Source organism: Oncorhynchus keta, chromosome 30 (genome assembly GCF_023373465.1).
Source record: "Oncorhynchus keta strain PuntledgeMale-10-30-2019 chromosome 30, Oket_V2, whole genome shotgun sequence".
In the NCBI taxonomy this organism is placed as follows: domain Eukaryota; kingdom Metazoa; phylum Chordata; class Actinopteri; order Salmoniformes; family Salmonidae; genus Oncorhynchus; species Oncorhynchus keta.
In genome coordinates this window covers 32,725,360-32,742,567 of record NC_068450.1, presented here as the reverse complement: position 1 = coordinate 32,742,567, position 17,208 = coordinate 32,725,360, and the positions used below count along the sequence as shown (strand labels likewise).

The window sequence follows — 17,208 nt, the reverse complement described above, 5'->3', positions numbered from 1 at the left end:
TGAGGTAGTATGTACATGTAGGTAGAGTTAAAGTGACTGCATAGATGAAAACAGATTAGCAGTGGGGGGGGGCAATGCAAATAGTCTGGGTAGCCATTTGACTATATGTTCAGGAGTCTTATGGCTTGGGGTAGAAGCTGTTTAGAAGCCTCTTGGACCTAGACTTGGCGCTCCGGTACTGCTTGCTGTGCGGCAACAGAGAGAACAGTCTTTGACTAGGGTGGCTGGAGTCTTTGACAATTTTTATGGCCTTCCTCTGACACCGCCTGGTATAGAGGTCCTGGATGGCAGGAAGCTTGGCCCCAGTGATGTACTGGGCCTTTCGCACTACCCTCTAGTGCCTTGCAGTCGGAGGCCGAGCAATTGCCATATCAGGCAGTGATGCAAACAGTCAGGTTCCTCTCGATGGTGCAACTATAGAACTTTTTGAGGATCTGAAGACCCATGCCAAATCTTTTCAGTCTCCCGAGGGGGGATAGGTTTTGTCGTGTCCGCTTCACGACTGTCATGGTGTGCTTGGGCCATGTTAGTTTGTTGGTGATGTGGACACCAAGGAACTTGAAGCTCTCAACCTGCTCCACTGCAGCCCTGTCGAGGAGAATGGGGGTGTGCTCGGTCCTCTTTTTCCTGTAGTCCACAATCATCTCCTTTGTCTTTATCATGTTGAGGGAGAGGTTGTTGTCCTGGCACCACACGGCCAGGTCTCTGACCTCCTCCCTAAAGGCTGTCTCGTTGTCGGCGATCAGGTGATCACTGTTGTCATTGGCAAATTTAAGGATGGTTTTGTAGTCGAGCCTGGCCATGCTGTCATGAGTGAACAGGGAGTACAAGGGGGGACTGAGCATGCATCCCTGAAGGGCCCCTGTGTTGAGGATCAGTGTGGCGGATGTGTTGTTACCTACCCTTACCACCTGGGGGCGGCCCGTCAGGAAGTCAAGGATCCAGTTGCAGAGGGAGGTGTTTAGTCCCAGGGTCCTTAGCTTATTGATGAGCTTGGAGGGCAATATGGTGTTGAACGCTGAGCTGTAGTCAATGAATAGCATTCTCACATAGGTGTTCTTTTTGTCCAGGTGTGAAAGGGCAGTGTGGAGTGCAGTAGAGATTGCATCATCTGTGGATCTGTTGGGGCGGTATGCAAATTGGAGTTATCTTAATGAGGCCTACTAATGTTGTGTCGTCTGCAAACTTGATGATTGTGTAGGAGGTGAGCGTGGACACGCAGTCATGGATGAACAGGGAGTACAGAAGGGGCTGAGCATGCACCCTTGTGGGGCCCCAGTGTTGAGGATAAGTGTAGTGGAGGTGTGGTTTCCTACCGTCACCACCTGGGGGAGGCCCATCAGGAAGTCCAAGAACCAATTGCACAGGGCAGGGTTCAGACCCAGGGCTACGAGCTTAATTTTGTAAAAATGTAACCTTTATTTATCTAGGCAAGTCAGTTAAGAACAAATTCTGAGGCCTACCCGGACCAAACCCTAACAAGGATGACGCTGGGCCAATTGTGCGCCGCCCTATAGAACTCCCAATCAAAACCGGTTGTGATACAGCCTGGAATCGAACCAGGGTCTGTAGTGACTCCTCTAGCACTGAGATGCAGTGCCTTAGAGCGCTGCACCACTTGGGAGCCAGCATTCTTACATAGGAGAGAGGGCAGTGCGACGGCGACTCCATCTGTGGATATATTAGGGCGGTATGCAAATTGAAGTGGGTCTAGGATGTCAGGTAAGGTGGAGGTGATATGATCCTTAACTAGCCTCTCAAAGCAGTTAGTGCTATTGGTTGATAGTAATTTAGTTCAGTTACCTTTGTTTTCTTGGGTACAGGAACAATGGTGGACATCTTGAAGCAAGTGGGAACAGCAGACTGGGATAGGGAGAGATTGAGTATGTCCGTAAACACTCCAGCCAGCTGGTCTGCACATTTGTATTTATTTATTTTTTAATATTCTTTATATTACCTTTAGTTAAATAGGCCATAGTGGTGAAGTAATTACAATATAGCAATTAAACACTGGAGTGATAGATGTGCAAATAGAGATACTGGGGTGCAAAGGAGCAAAATAAATAAATACAGTATGGGGATGAGGTGAGGTAGTTGGATGGGCTATTTACAGATGGGCTATGTACAGGTGCAGTGATCTGTGAGCTGCTCTGACAGCTGGTGCTTAAAGTTAGTGAGGGAGATATGACTCCAGCTTCAGTGATTTTTGCAATTCGTTCCAGTCATTGGCAGCAGAGAACTGGAAGGAAAGGCGGCCAAACGAGGAATTGGCTTCGGGGGTGACCAGTGAAATTTAGCTGCTGGAGCGCGTGCTACGGGTGGGTGCTGAGATAATGTGGGGCTTTACCTAGCAAAGACTTGTAGATGACCTGGAGCCAGTGGGTTTGGCGACGAGTATGAAGTGAGGGCCAGCCAACGAGAGTGTACAGGTCGCAGTGGTGGGTAGTATATGGGGCTTTGGTGACAAAACGGATGGCACTGTGATAGACTGCAGGTGCGGGCAGCGATCGGTTGGAGAGCATGCATTTAGTTTTATAGTTTTACTTGGATTTAAGAGCAGTGCCACGGAAGGAGAGTTGTATGGCATTGCAGCTCGTCTGGAGGTTAGTTAACACAGTATCCAAAGAAGGGCCAGAAGTATACAGAATTGTGTCGTCTGCATAGAGGTGGATCAGAGAATCACTAGCAGCAAGAGCGACATCATTGATGTATACAGAGAAGAGAGTCAGTCTGAGAATTGAACCCTGTGGCACCCCCATAGAGCCTGCCAGAGGTCCGGACAACAGGCCCTCCGATTTGGCACACTGAACTCTATCAGAGAAGTAGTTGGTGAACCAAGCGAGGCAGTCATTTGAGAAACCAAGGCTGTTGAGTCTGCCGATAAGAATGTGGTGATTGACAGAGTCGAAAGCCTAGGCCAGGTCGACGAATACGGCTGCGCAGTATTGTCTCTTATCGATGGCGGTTATGATATCGTTTAGGACCTTGAGCGTGGTTGAGGTGCACCCGTGACTAGCTCTGAAACCAGATTGCATAGCAGAGAAGGTACGGTAGGATTCTAAATGGTTGGTAATCTTTGTTAACTTGGCTATCGAAGACCTTAGAAAGGCAGTGTAGGATAGATATGTCTGTAGCAGTTTTGGGTCTAGAGTATCTCCCCCTTTGAAGAGGGGGATGTCCGCGGCAGTTTACCAATCTTGGGGAATCTCAGATGATGGGTTGCAACATTTTCGGATGATAATTTTAGAGAGATTGTCTAACCCGGCTGAATTGTAAGGGCCCAGATTTTACAGCTCTTTCAGAACATCTATCTGGATTTGGGTGAAGGAGAAATGGGGAGGCTTGGGTGAGTTGCTGTGGGGGTTGCAGGGCAGTTGACCGGGGTAGGGGTAGCCAGTTGGAAAGCCTGGCCAGCTGTAGAATTTTTTAAATTTAAATTCTCAATTATTGTTGATTTATTGGTGGTGACTGTGTTTCCTAGCCTCAGTACAGTGGACAGCTGGGAGGTGCTCTTATTCTCCATGGACTTTACAGTGTCCCCGATCTTTTTTTGAGTTTGTGCTAAAGGATGCAAATTTCTGTTTGAAAAAGCTAGCCTTTGCTTTCCTAATGGGCTGTGTATATTGGTTCCTAACTTCCCTGAAAAGTTGCATATGACAGGGGCTATTCGATGCTAATGCAGTACGCCACAGGATGTTTTTGTGCTGGTCAAGGGCAGTCAGGTCTGGAGTGAACCAAAGGCTATATCTGTTCCTGGTTCTAATTTTTTTGAATGGGACATGCTTATTTAAGATGGTGAGGAAGGCACTTTTAAAGAATATCCAGGCATCCTCTACTGACGGCATGAGGTCAATATCCTTCCAGGATACCCGGGCCAGGTCATTTAGAAAGGCCTGATCGCTGAAGTTTAAGGGAGCGTTTGACAGTGATGAGGGGTGGTCTTTGACCGCAGACCCATTACGGATGCAGGCAATGAGGCAGTGATCACTGAGACATTGGTTGAAGACAGCAGAGGTGTATTTGGAGGGCAAGTTGGTTAGGATGATATCTATGAGGGTGCCCGTGCTTACAGATTTAGGGTTGTACCTGGTAGGTTCATTGATCATTTGTGTGAGATTGAGGGCATCAAGTTTAGATTGTAGGATGGCTGGGGTGTTAACCATGTCCCAGTTTAGGTTACCTAGCAGCACGAGCTCTGAAGATAGATGGTGGGCAATCAATTCACATATGGTGTACTGTGCACAGCTGGGGGCAGAGGGTGGTCTATAGCAAGTGGCAAAAGTGAGAGACTTGTTTATGGAAAGGTGAATTTTTAGAAGTAGAAGCTCGAATTGTTTGGGTACAGACCTGGATAGTAAGACAGAACTTTGCAGGCTATCTCTGCAGTAGATTGCAGCTCCGCCCCCTTTGGCAGTTCTATCTTTTTGGAAAATGTTGTAGTTGGGATAGAAATGTCAGGGTTTTTGGTGGTCTTCCTAAACCAGGATTCAGACACAGCGAGGACACCGCTGTTGGCAGAGTGTGCTAAAGCAGTGAATAAAACAAACTTAGGGAGGAGGCTTCTAATGTTAACATGCATGAAACCAAGGCTTTTATGGTTACAGAAGTCAACAAATCAGAGCACCTGGGGAATGGGAGTGGAGCTAGGCACTGCAGGGCCTGGATTAACCTCTACATCACCAGAGGAGGAGTAGGATAAGGGTACAGCTAAAGGTTATAATAACTGGTCGTCTAGTACGTTCGGAACCGAGAGTAAAAGGAACAGGTTTGAGGACGCGGATAGGGATACAGTCTGGGCCAACAGCCTTGCGAGGGTTAACACACTTAAATGTCTTACTCTGGGAGGAGAGCCCAAATTCAGGGGGTTGAATACTTATCTATAACAAGATATATTAGTGTTTTATTTTATTAATATTATTTTTGACAAATGTTTGTTTTGACAGAGGATTTTGTGCAGATCGTTGAAAAAAAGACAAATCCATGATAATCCCATTTTGTAACAACCAAATTTGGAAAATGTCAAGGGGTGTGAATACTTTCTGAAGGCACTGAATAGGGCTTTGCTTGAGAAATTTGGGCTGAGGTGATAGGGGAAGAATATAGACGTTTTATACTATACTTGCATGCAGGGCAGAAAATCCAAAATGTTTTTAAATGTATATTTGTCAACTGTCCACAGGCCTCTGACCCATCTTCCCCTATGCAAATAAAGTCTGGGGGGAAGGTTATTTGACACTCAAAATGTATCTACCGTCACGTGAGAACAAGTAACGTGACATAAAGTCACCGAATGGGAAGTGCTCTCAGTACTACCCAAATAATTTCACCAAAGACAGGGAGGGGTGTAATCATTTAAGACCATAGCAAACGGAAAAAGTTAAGCAACGAAAACGTGAGTTTCTATTGGACACATTCTCATAGATCCCGCCCCATTTGATTATGTTTAAGAAACGTTTTGCAACAGAATTGGCGAAATGAATACTCTCCAATACGTTATGTTTAGAAACTTTGTGACTTCCCGGTGGAAATTTGTTTGACGCTGTTTGTTCTGGTCTGTCACATTGAGTTAACTCTCACAAGCGGCCAACACAAAAGTTTTCGATTGAGCTGGACAGATTGAAGGAAACAGGTAAAATCGTATATTTCCTACCTGCTTTCACAAAGGATAGATTCGTGTGTGGTCGGTCAACATATTTTTCTATCTACAAAGTTGGACATTCTGTAGTTTAGTGGGCTATTTGAGTTGCTGACATTGGAAATATCTAGCCTTATATGTTAATTAGGTTTTATATTGTTTCTGTGGTAACTTGCATGGAAACGTTGTGGCAAAACGGGATCAGCTTTTTTAGGTTTTTGACAAACAAGAGAGGGGTGGGCAACGTTTGCCAACTTGGACAGATACAGTGTTGCAAACAACAATGTCTCGTGATTACATATGCAACTCTCCCAGGGAATTTAATACATTTTAATTTGATTGACGCTGGACAAATGTGCGGCATTTAGATTTTGTGAGCCTTTTCTGGCAAAGCGAAACCAAACCTATCACCGTTCTAACATTTTTTTTTCACCTTTATTTAACCAGGTAGGCTAGTTGAGAACAAGTTCTCATTTGCAACTGCGACCTGGCCAAGATAAAGCGTAGCAATTCGACACATGCAACAACACAGAGTTACACATGGAATAAACAAAAAATAGTCAATAATACAGTAGAACAAAAGAGAACTAAAAGTCTATATACAGCGAGTGCAAATGAGGTAAGATAAGGGAGTTAAGGCAATGGTGGCGAAGTAATTACAATACTGGAATGGTAGATGTGCAGAAGATGAATGTGAAAGTAGAGATACTGGGGTGCAAAGTAGCAAGAGAAATAAATAAATACTGTATGAGGTAGGTAGATAGACGGGCTATGTGCAGTGATCTGTGAGCTGCTCTGACAGCTGGTGCTTAAAGCTAGTGAGGGAGATATGAGTCTCCAGCTTCAGAGATTTTTGCAGTTCGTTCCAGTCATTGGCAGCAGAGAACTGGAAGGAAAGACGACCAAAGGAGGAATTGGTTTTGTGGGTGACCTGTGAGATATACCTGCTGGAGCGCGTGCTACGAGTGGGTGCTGCTATGGTGACCAGTGAGCTGAGATAAGGCAGGGCTTTACCTAGCAGAGACTTGTAGATAAACTGTAGCCAGTGGGTTTGGCGAAGCGAGGGCCAACCAACGAGAGCGTACAGGTCGCAATGGTGGGTTGTGTATGGGGCTTTGGTGACAAAACGGATGACACTGATAGACTGCATCCAGATTGTTGAGTAGAGGCCATTTTTATAGATGACATCACCGAAGATCGGTAGGATGGTCAGTTTTACGAGGGAATGTTTGGCAGCATGAGTGAAGGATGCTTTTTTGCGATTATAGGAAGCCAATTCTAGATTTAACTTTGGATTGGAGATGTTTGATGTGAGTCTGGAAGGAGAGTTTCCAGTCTAACCAGACACCTAGGTAGTTGTCCACGTTTTCTAAGTCAGAACCGTCCAGAGTAGTGATACTGGACGGGCGGGCAGGTGCGGGCAGTGATCAATCAGTTGAATAGCATGCATTTAGTTTCCCCTGCGTTTAAGTGCAGTTGGAGGCCACAGAAGGAGAGATTTGTATGGCATTGAAGCTTCTATTCATCTACTATCTATTTAGTAATCTATTAATAGCTAGTAGTTCGTCTGTCAATGTCAAGATAGTTATTTATTTTTATAAATACATTTCATGCAATTATACAATACTTTATGACTAGAGGCATTAGCAGAATATTTTTTTAATCTGCCGAATTATAGGGAAGCTGAACCTGACAAATGGATCAATATAAACATACAATACGATAAGTGAAGACAAATGGAATATTTCATCCATCTAAACTGGAGGAGGAAATTGTCCAAAAACAAACTTGTGGCACTGACCCAACAATGATAGAGTGGTTGGGGAAATTGCTGATGCTCTCTCTGCCTATAAAATAGACTATACTGTTGTTCACTCAGTTAAATTGAGAATGTTTATTTCTAAAAGACAGAATATTATTTTCATTTTCTTCTCTTTACAGCAATAACCATTTTCATATTGCGATATGCCTGGCTGGTCCTCTACTGTTCACTGAACGCAACTCAACAATCATATATTTGGTCTTTGCTGCGTGCGGTGCCTTTCCTTACGACTGTCAGCAATGTGATTTTTAAAACGATCCATAACTTAAGGAAGCTAATGATCCACTGTGGCCAAATAATGCTTTAGTAGCCTATTTAGAATGGTTTTATAGGAAAAGGCTCATTTGAATAAATCATTTTGGAGATTATTTATCTTTGTATTGAATTGTTGTGTCCGTGTATTTTCTTATCGGGAAAATCATGGATCGTAGCCTGTATATCACGTTGTGCAATCAGTGTTTTCATGAGACAAGTGCATGGGTCTCTTCCCTCTGTCCTATCAAGGGACTATCACAGACCCTGTCATCTGATTTAGACTCCTCACAACAGTTTCTTGTGCCACAGTGAACACAAATTATTTTAGAAATGTCCAATCTTTTAAACACTCACATATAAAGACTAAAAACTCATCTGTATTGACAAACAGATGTGTGCTTTAATGGATATTGACAATGATTCTGGGGGTTCTTAATGAGTAGCTAATAATCCTGGACTCAATTGGAACCCTGGTATTTACAGCGTTGAAATGGCAGATGATAAGTAGGAGTGACACAGAGACTATTTTATTAGCATTCTTTCTTCATGGTTATATTGTATTTTACAGACCTGCCCACTAGCAGTCAAATCCTTGTTTCCTCAGTCCTTGTTTCCTCCATCCCTCGCCTCTTTCAAAGCACATCAGAGGAGAAGGAGGCCTGAGGGGAGGAACCTTCAATCCTCTCACCCAATGTGCTTTGAGATGGTGAGGAATGAAGGAAACAAGGAAAGAGGATTTGACAGCTAGTGAAGTTTTTAGTCAGTACATTCCTTTATGTACAGTTGAAGTTGGAAATTTGCATATACTTAGGTTGGAGTCATTAAAACTTGTTTTTCTTGTTAACAAACTATAGTTTTGGCAAGTCGGTTAGGACATCTACTGTGTGCATGACACAAGTAATTTTTCCAACAATTGTTTACAGATTAGTTCACTTATAATTCACTGTATTACAATTCCAGTGGGTCAGAAGTTTACGTACACTAAGTTGACTGTGCCTTTTAACAGCTTGGAAAATTCCAGAAAAGGATGTCATGGCTTTAGAAGCTTCTGATAGGCTAATTGGAGTCAATTGGAGGTGCACCTGTGGCTGTATTTCAAGGCCTACCTTCAAACTCATTGCCTCTTTGCTTGACATCATGAGAAAATCAAAAAGAAATCAGCCAAGACTTCAGAAAAAAAATTTGTAGACCTTCACAAGTCTGGTTCATCATTGGGAGCAATTTCCAAACGCCTGAAGGTACCCCGTTCATCTATACAAACAATAGTACGCAAGTATAAACGCCATGGGAACACACAGCCGTCATACCACTCAGGAAGGAGACACATTTAGTCTCCTAGAGATGAATGTACTTTGGTGTGAAAAGTGCAAATCAATCCCAGAACAACAGCAAAGGACCTTGTGAAGATGCTGGAGGAAACGGGTACAACAGTATCTATATCCACAGTAAAACGAGTCCTGTATCGACATAACCTGAAAGGCCATTCAGCAAGGAAGAAGCCACTGCTCCAACACCGCCATAAAAAAGCCAGACTACTGTTTGCAACTGCACATGGGGACAAAGATCATACTTTTTGGAGAAATGTTCTCTGGTCTGATGAAACTGAAATAGAACTGTTTGGCCATAATGACCATCGTTATGTTTGGAGGAAAAAAGGGAGGCTTGCAAGTCAAAGAACACTTTCCCAACCGTGAAGCTCAGGGTGGCAGAATCATGTTGTGGGGGTGCTTTGCTGCAGGAGGGACTAGTGCACTTCACAAAATAGATGGCATCATGAGGTAGGACAATTATGTGGATAGCAACATCTCAAGACATCAGTCGGGATGTTAAAGCTTGGTCGCAAATGGGTCTTCCAAATGGACAATGACCCCAAGCATACTTCCAAAGTTGTTGTCCACAAGCCATCTTGCCACAAAGTCAAGGGTTTGGAGTGGCCATCACAAAGCCCTGACCTCAATCCTATAGAAAATTAGTGGGCAGAACTGAAAAAGCGTGTGCGAGCAAGGAGGCATAAAAACCTGACTCAGTTACACCAGCTCTGTCAGGAGGAATGGGCCAAAATCCACCCAACTTATTGTGGGAAGCTTGTGGAAGGCTACCCAAAACGTTTGACCCAAGTCAATCAATTTAAAGGCAATGCTACCAAATACTAATTGAGTGTATGTAAACTTCTGACCCACTGGGAATGTGATGAAAGAAATAAAAGCTGAAATAAATAATTTTCTCTACTATTATTCTGACATTTCACATTCTTAAAATAAAGTGGGGATCCTAACTGACTGAAGACAGGGAATGTTTACTAGGATTAAATGTCAGGAATTGTGAAACTGAGTATAAATGTATTTGGCTAAGGTGTATGTGAACTTTCGACTTCAACTGTACATATAAACCACAATTACCTTGTACCCCTGGACATCGATTCGGTACTGGTACCCTGTGAAATGAAGACAGAGGAAGCAAGGATTTGACTGCTGGTTGGTGGGTAAAATGCAATGTAACCGTAAACAAAGCGTAGTGATACAAAAGTATTAATTACATTGTTGTGACTATCTTAAATAGAAATGGAGAAATATACCTATCAGGATTGATGGATGTATTAATAGATTACGTTAGATGAATAAAATTAGGTTATGGGTGAACTGCTATTTTGAAGGAACAGGAAGTGTTTGTTTGCATTTGGCTAGTGACAGACATTCCACATGTAACCCAACCCACTTGTGAAATTCTAAATATCAAGTGTTTATATGCCAAAAACTGGAACAAACCATTTTTTTTCAAATAAATAATCAATTGGCCAAAAAATGTACACGGATGATCTTGGTTCAGTCTCTCCCCAGTCTAAATGTCGATATGGTTTAACCTATTTTAGTGACCCACATCAAGGGTGGTGTATTGAGGCCTTTGCACTGACTTGTGGTCAGAATTTAATTCGTTGTGAAGTGCAGCTTGAGTGGAAATTCCACTGTCGCAATTCATGTGACTTTTTCAGTTAGTCATAGGGGGAAGAATGCACTTTGTCTTTCCCTTATCTGCAACTGTCAGCGGTCACCTGATTTTTGAAGCAACCGCCATACACTAATACCATTTCTCTCTCATCTTATCCTTCACTACTTTTATCTATTCACGGCTTCTATCCTATCTCCTTTCCATCTCTCTGTCTATTTACCTTCTTACTCTCCCCCCTTTTCCCTCTCCCTCCAGGCCTATCTCTAGGTGGCGATGGGTTCTATGTTCCGCAGTGAGGAGGTGTGCCTGGTGCAGCTCTTCCTCCAGTCTGGTTCAGCCTACAACTGTGTCAGTGAACTGGGAGAACTGGGCCTGGTTGAGTTCAGAGATGTGAGTTCTGTTCTCACGAGACAAAGGAGGTCAAGGATCTTCACTAAGAATGACTGTCTCAGAAACAGTAGCTGTAACTAATGTCTCTACCATCTTGCTGTTAAGTTTGAAATTAGCGACATTAGCTGACGTGAAGTAAAGCCTCGTGTGAGTAACTTATGAGTAACTAACTGTGTCTGTTGTACTCTTCCCTCTGTGGTGAATCAGTTGAACCCCAACGTCAACTCCTTCCAGAGGAAGTTTGTGGGGGAGGTGAGACGATGTGAGGAACTGGAGAAAACCTTCTGTAAGTATCTAGATCCCTCACTATCGGCTCCTAAAACGAGGCCTCTCATTAAAGCTATCCTAATACAAGAAAATGAGGTTTGACAGTTGTCTCCTATGCATTTGACTTTCTCTCCTTACATCTCTCCCGCCATCTCTCTCTTTTCATCCTTCTCTCCACTCAGCGTTCCTGGAGCAGGAGATCAATCGGTCTCTGTGGCCCCCCCTCCATGGCCCCCTCCCTTCCCCCTGCCCGACACCCTCAGCCCCCCAGCCCAGAGACCTACTCACCATTGAGGAAGAGAGTGAGAGGCTGGCCAGGGAGCTCAAAGAGGTGTCCAGGAACAGAGACAGTCTCAGAGCCCAGATGACCCAGCTCAGCCAATACAAAGGGGTTCTCACCCAGACCCACTCCCTCACTTCCTCACAGGTCAGAACTACACCACCCAGACCCACCCTCAGAACTACAACTAATGTTTGGATGTATTAAAGTGGAGAACTACAATCTCATGACTCTTTTTATTGTTCCCTCTCACAGTGTCCGCCGCCTCCACTGGAAACAGTAGGCATGTTGGAGCCTAACCGACAGGATGTCCACCTCAGGTAAACCTCATTGGTCAAAGCGATTGCCAGTGTCTTTCCACTTATTTTTTTACATTGGCTCTGGACAATGACTGATTTCCATATTCCAGTTGGTCAACATCATCTTTATGCCAACTTACCTTGTTTTTTTTTATTTCTCCCATCCCTCTCTCGTTTGCAGTTTTGTGGCCGGTGTGGTCCACCCCTGGAAAGTCCCTTCGTTCGAGCGATTGCTATGGCGAGCGTGCCGTGGTTACATCATCGTGGACTTCAGAGAGATGGAGGAGCAACTAGAGCAACCTGTCACGGTGAGGAGAGGAAGAAAGGAAGAGGAGCTCTATAGTAAAAGTAGAGTAGCAAGTAAGATGGTCAGTGAGTCAACGCTTCTAATATGTGATGGCAGGGGGAGATGCAGTGGACGGTGTTCCTCATATCCTACTGGGGAGATCAGATCGGACAGAAGGTCAAGAAGATCTGTGATTGGTGAGTAAACCTGTCCACTTCTCCTTCGTTGTGATATTTGACACATTGCAGTGGTTCATGTTAATGCTTGTTTAATGACCCATGTCTTTCTTGCACCTCCTCAATAACTTGCATTCCCAGCTTCCACACACAGACATTTGTGTACCCCGACAGCCCCACGGAGAGAGAGGAGATTCTCCAGGGACTGCAGGGCAGAATTGAAGACATCAAATCTGTAAGGCAGACCTCCACTGTATAAAACGCATGAATCTTCCTCTGTGTGGCTGTATCTCCAACTTCAATAAGAATCACATTGGGAACAGCAAACAGTGAGCGAACATTTACTTTTAAAGTTGCCTCACACTCCATCTCTAATCCATCCCTCGTCCTCATTCACCCCCTCCCTCCTACCCCAGGTCCTGTCTCAGACAGAGCACTACCTCCAGCAGCTGTTGGTGCGTGCTGTAGCTGTGCTGCCCCAGTGGAAGGTGCGGGTCCAGAAGTCTAAGGCTGTCCAGGCTGTGCTGAACCTCTGCAGCCCCTCCGTCACCGACAAGTGTCTGATCGCTGAAGCCTGGTGTCCCGTCAGCAAGCTGCCTGAACTACAGAGTGCCTTGAGAGAAGGAGGGGTGAGGGAGGGGAAAGAGGGGGAGATTGAGTAACCAAGCAAGATGCAAGGCAACAAGAGAGGGTTGTCTTTGGTCATGCTGTTTAAACTGAGGAATGGATGTCATTTTTCAACGTACCCCAAAAGTGTGTGACTTTAAGCTCCTTCATTTTTTTCTCTGTCTCTCCCCCTATCAGAGGAAGAGTGGCAGTGGGATGGACTCTTTCTACAACCGCCTCCCCTGCTCCACCCCTCCTCCCACCCTGTTCCCTACCAACTCCTTCACGGCTGGCTTCCAGAGCATCGTAGAGGCTTATGGAGTGGCCAGTTACCGTGAGGTTAACCCAGGTATCAATCAATACATGTATCACTTCAAACCGCCAACAGACCAACCCAGGGAAGAACCACCTCTAGTATATGTAAATGATCAGTAATATTATCTCTCGCTCAACCCTCTTATTCCCGTTCTCCATAGCCGTGTACACCATCATCACGTTCCCCTTCCTGTTTGCGGTGATGTTTGGGGACGTCGGTCACGGCCTGCTGATGTTCCTGGCTGCCCTCTGGATGGTCCTGGAGGAGAAGGACCCCAAACTCCGGAACAACACCAATGAGGTTGCGCGCACACATGCGTCACACGCTTTCATACACACACTTTAAATTGAGAGCGTGACAATTCTACTGATTGAGAGGAACAGTCCTAATATAACGTCTCTGTGTGGTTTAGATCTGGCGGATGATGTTTGGAGGACGCTATCTGATCCTGTTGATGGGACTGTTCTCTGTCTACACTGGGGCCATCTACAACGAGTGTTTCAGCAAAGGACTCAGCCCCTTCAGCTCCGGCTGGCACGTACGACCCATGTTCGATAGCGGAGAGTGGAGGTAAGGACACATGCCACATCACTCACACCTGCGTAACAGCTCCACAATCCTTTTTCTGATTGTCCCTGTATGTTTTTAAAATATTTGAGTTCTGTATCTCTCTCTTGCTCAGTTCAGCAACTCTTAAAGGGAACAACTTCCTGTCCCTGGACCCGAACATCACTGGGGTTTTTACAGGACCCTATCCTTTTGGCATCGACCCGGTATGGAAATCCACCACACTGCCTTCGCGCTCTCTCTCGCGCTCGCTCTCTCTTCTTCCTGTGATTGTTTCCATGACTCAGTTATAATGAGTAACTGTGCTGTGTGGTCCTCAGATCTGGGGTCTGTCCAACAACCACCTGACATTCCTTAACTCTTACAAGATGAAGATGTCCGTCATCATCGGGGTGATCCACATGACCTTCGGAGTCTGTCTGTCCTTCTTCAACTACAAGTGAAGGAACATTGCGTTAGTTTGTGTGTGTGTGTATTGAAATCAAGGGACTATCGCTGTAATCTACTAATTTTCTCACCGTCCCCCTCCTGCTATCCCTACTCTCTCTCTACTCAAACCAATACCTTTGCCTATGCATTCCTTTCTCTTAAACCTATGATTCCCTCTACCCACCCATCTGTCTTTGGCTCTCTTTTCATCCCTTTCTCTCTACCCATCCTTCTCTCCCCCATCCCTCTTTCTCTCTCTCGCTCCAGACACTTCAACCAGTTGAGCAGTGTATTCCTGGTACTGATCCCAGAGCTGTTCTTCATGCTGTGTCTCTTTGGTTACCTGGTCTTCATGGTCATCTTCAAGTGGCTGGCCTTTGACACGGCCCACTCTAACTTCACCCCCAGCATCCTCATCCACTTCATAGACATGTTCCTATTCACAGTGAACAAGGATAACCCGCCCCTCTACAAAGGACAGGTGTGTTTTTGTAGGGAAACCTCCCACTGTTTGGGACGATTACAGTATATGTATGGAAGGGCACACAACGGGCTCACTACAAGATACTTGTTTAAAGTATGCTTAATGTTTGCTGAGTCCTTGAAAACATAATATTTAGGAAAACAATGGTATGGTAGCATGCTCACCCCTGAGTACAACCTGCCACTATGTGGTGATGTTCTAACTCGCGCTCTCTGCACTGTAGATGGTGGTGCAGAAGGTCCTGGTGATACTGGCGCTGTGTTCTGTTCCAGTCCTACTGCTGGGGAAACCCATCCATCAATACATCACACACAAGAGGAACCACTGGCACATGGTGAGCAACTTGACTCTGGCTGAGCTTTTGCTAAGTGTATTGATTTTATTGTAAGTATCTAGCATCACTTTGTTTCTTCTGTATGTGAGTTGGTCTGGTGTGATTCCGTGTCCTCCAGGCAGGAGAGAGCCGCCCCCTGTTAGGAGAGAACAATTCCATCAACGCTCATCAGGGAGAGGTGGAGACCGGGAGTCACAGAGAGGAGGTGGATAGGGGGCCTTATCACACTGTTACCTATGCTAGCTCTTGTGTTCTCAGAGGCTTAGCTAGTGACACGTTTAACGTATTACTCAGTCAGCCAACTTTTCACCCCCCCCCTTTAAAAAAAATCTAATAGCACATTCTCTGTGTCTGTAGGAGTTTGATGCTGCTGATGTGTTCATGCACCAGGCCATCCACACCATAGAGTACTGTCTAGGCTGCATCTCCAACACGGCCTCTTACCTACGACTGTGGGCCCTGAGTCTTGCACATGCACGTGAGTCACACACACACACACACACACCCTCGTTCTCCACTGTTTTGTAGTGACTCACCGCAAACTGACTCATATTTTTAAATAGTACTAACTCGCTGTAGCTCCTATTTTGTGTGTTCCCCCTCCAGAGCTGTCAGAGGTGCTCTGGGTGATGGTGATGCGTATCGCCCTAAACGGGCAAGGCTACGTGGGATCTGTGGTCCTGTTTGTAGTCTTTTCCTTCTTCGCTGTGCTGACAGTCTCCATCCTCCTGGTCATGGAGGGCCTGTCTGCCTTCCTGCATGCCTTACGTCTGCACTGGTAAGAGATTGGGGGATGGAGGGAGATGGTTGGGGGTGGGGGGGGGGAAGACAGAATGAGTGAACGAGAGGAGTGTGTGACGAAGATTGGAGTTAATATATTATGTGCAATATTGTCTGTTGATTTTTCTTTGTTTGTCTCCTAGGGTGGAGTTCCAGAATAAGTTCTACAGCGGAACAGGCTACAAGCTGAACCCTTTCGCCTTCTCTTCCCTAATCCACGCCTCGTCCGCTATGTGATCAATTTCTTGATAGTTTTAAATGTTTGCCAAATGGTTGTTAATTATTCAATCAGTCACTTGCTCTGCACCTATCGCTCCCCTGCACATTTGAGAATGACTGCTCTCTTTTATTGAAAGCTTGGTGTTTGAAGAACTTGTTCAATGTCCAATAATGCATTGAGGACTTTGCAATGTTATTGATTGTTTATGTGCCCATTTCAGCATGCATGTTGTGTGATCAGAATATCTATGTTGTTCCTTCTATAGACTGACCATGTGTTGCTTCCAGAAATGTACATTTAGATAGAAAAACATGTATTATCATTCACATTCTCTTAGTTTATCATTCTAAGCATGATTTGAAAAAAGTTGTAATTTCTTCATAGTGTTTGTTTGAATAACTCAGGAAATGGTTGCTATTGACTTTCACACATGATGAAAGTGATCTCAAAGTCTATAAAGATAAAGGACACCGGTTGTCTTAACACATCTGGTCTGAAAGAGAATCATAGACATGATGGTTGCTCTGCTTTTGTTTTTGGTCATGTGAGGGACCCTTCATGGTACTCAACACCTCCAGTTTCTTATGTCTAGTTGGACACGGTTAATGATTATGGAAAGGAAACTTGTCAACTATATCATTCACATTATGTCTGATATGTGCAGAGAACCATCTGAATGAAGATCAATGTTTTTCCAAAGATAAATAAATATATGCCATTTAGCAGATGCTTTTATCCAAAGCGACTTAGTCATGTGTGCATACATTCTACGTATGGGTGGTCCCGGGAATCGAACCCACTGCGATTTGTGTGCCTTTGAGCCCATCTATTTTTTAATGTTTGTAATCAGGCCTTATCTGTTCATTAGTCACTGAGACTGCTCATGGAACATATTCAAGCCTTTAGGAACAACTGTTAGTCTGCTGCATTCTCTGTATCCTGGTTCACATCATGCTGTCTTTGTTTTTACTATCAGTGTGATAAACTCTATGGCTGAAATCAAATTAAAGATTATTTTTTTTCTTACAGTTCTTGTGTGTGTGTACGTTTTACTTCGTGACATGGTATTCCTACTGTAGAAATGAGTCGAAGAGGCCACTTTCTAAATTATGGACA

At 44.6% G+C, this 17,208-nt stretch overlaps 1 protein-coding gene across 2 annotated transcripts; it reads left to right on the top strand.

Annotated features, from left to right (window-relative positions):
* The first annotated feature begins 5,276 nt into the window (after window positions 1-5,276).
* LOC118363403 (V-type proton ATPase 116 kDa subunit a 3-like) lies at window positions 5,277-17,120 on the top strand. 2 transcript variants are annotated; one of them, XM_035744229.2, is made up of 20 exons: window positions 5,277-5,392; window positions 10,914-11,048; window positions 11,256-11,334; window positions 11,498-11,742; window positions 11,851-11,915; window positions 12,076-12,202; window positions 12,298-12,377; window positions 12,498-12,591; window positions 12,773-12,985; window positions 13,161-13,311; window positions 13,439-13,578; window positions 13,691-13,848; window positions 13,961-14,051; window positions 14,166-14,284; window positions 14,542-14,755; window positions 14,982-15,092; window positions 15,211-15,297; window positions 15,450-15,570; window positions 15,699-15,870; window positions 16,016-17,120. In XM_035744229.2, the coding sequence occupies exons 2-20, from the start codon at window positions 10,932-10,934 to the stop codon at window positions 16,107-16,109; spliced, it is 2,478 nt and encodes an 825-aa protein (XP_035600122.1). In that variant the 5' UTR covers window positions 5,277-5,392; window positions 10,914-10,931; the 3' UTR covers window positions 16,110-17,120. The 2 variants fall into 2 exon arrangements, with proteins under 2 accessions (XP_035600122.1, XP_035600120.1); XM_035744227.2 differs by lacking the exon at window positions 5,277-5,392 and adding an exon at window positions 5,443-5,629.
* The last annotated feature ends 88 nt before the right edge of the window (window positions 17,121-17,208 follow it).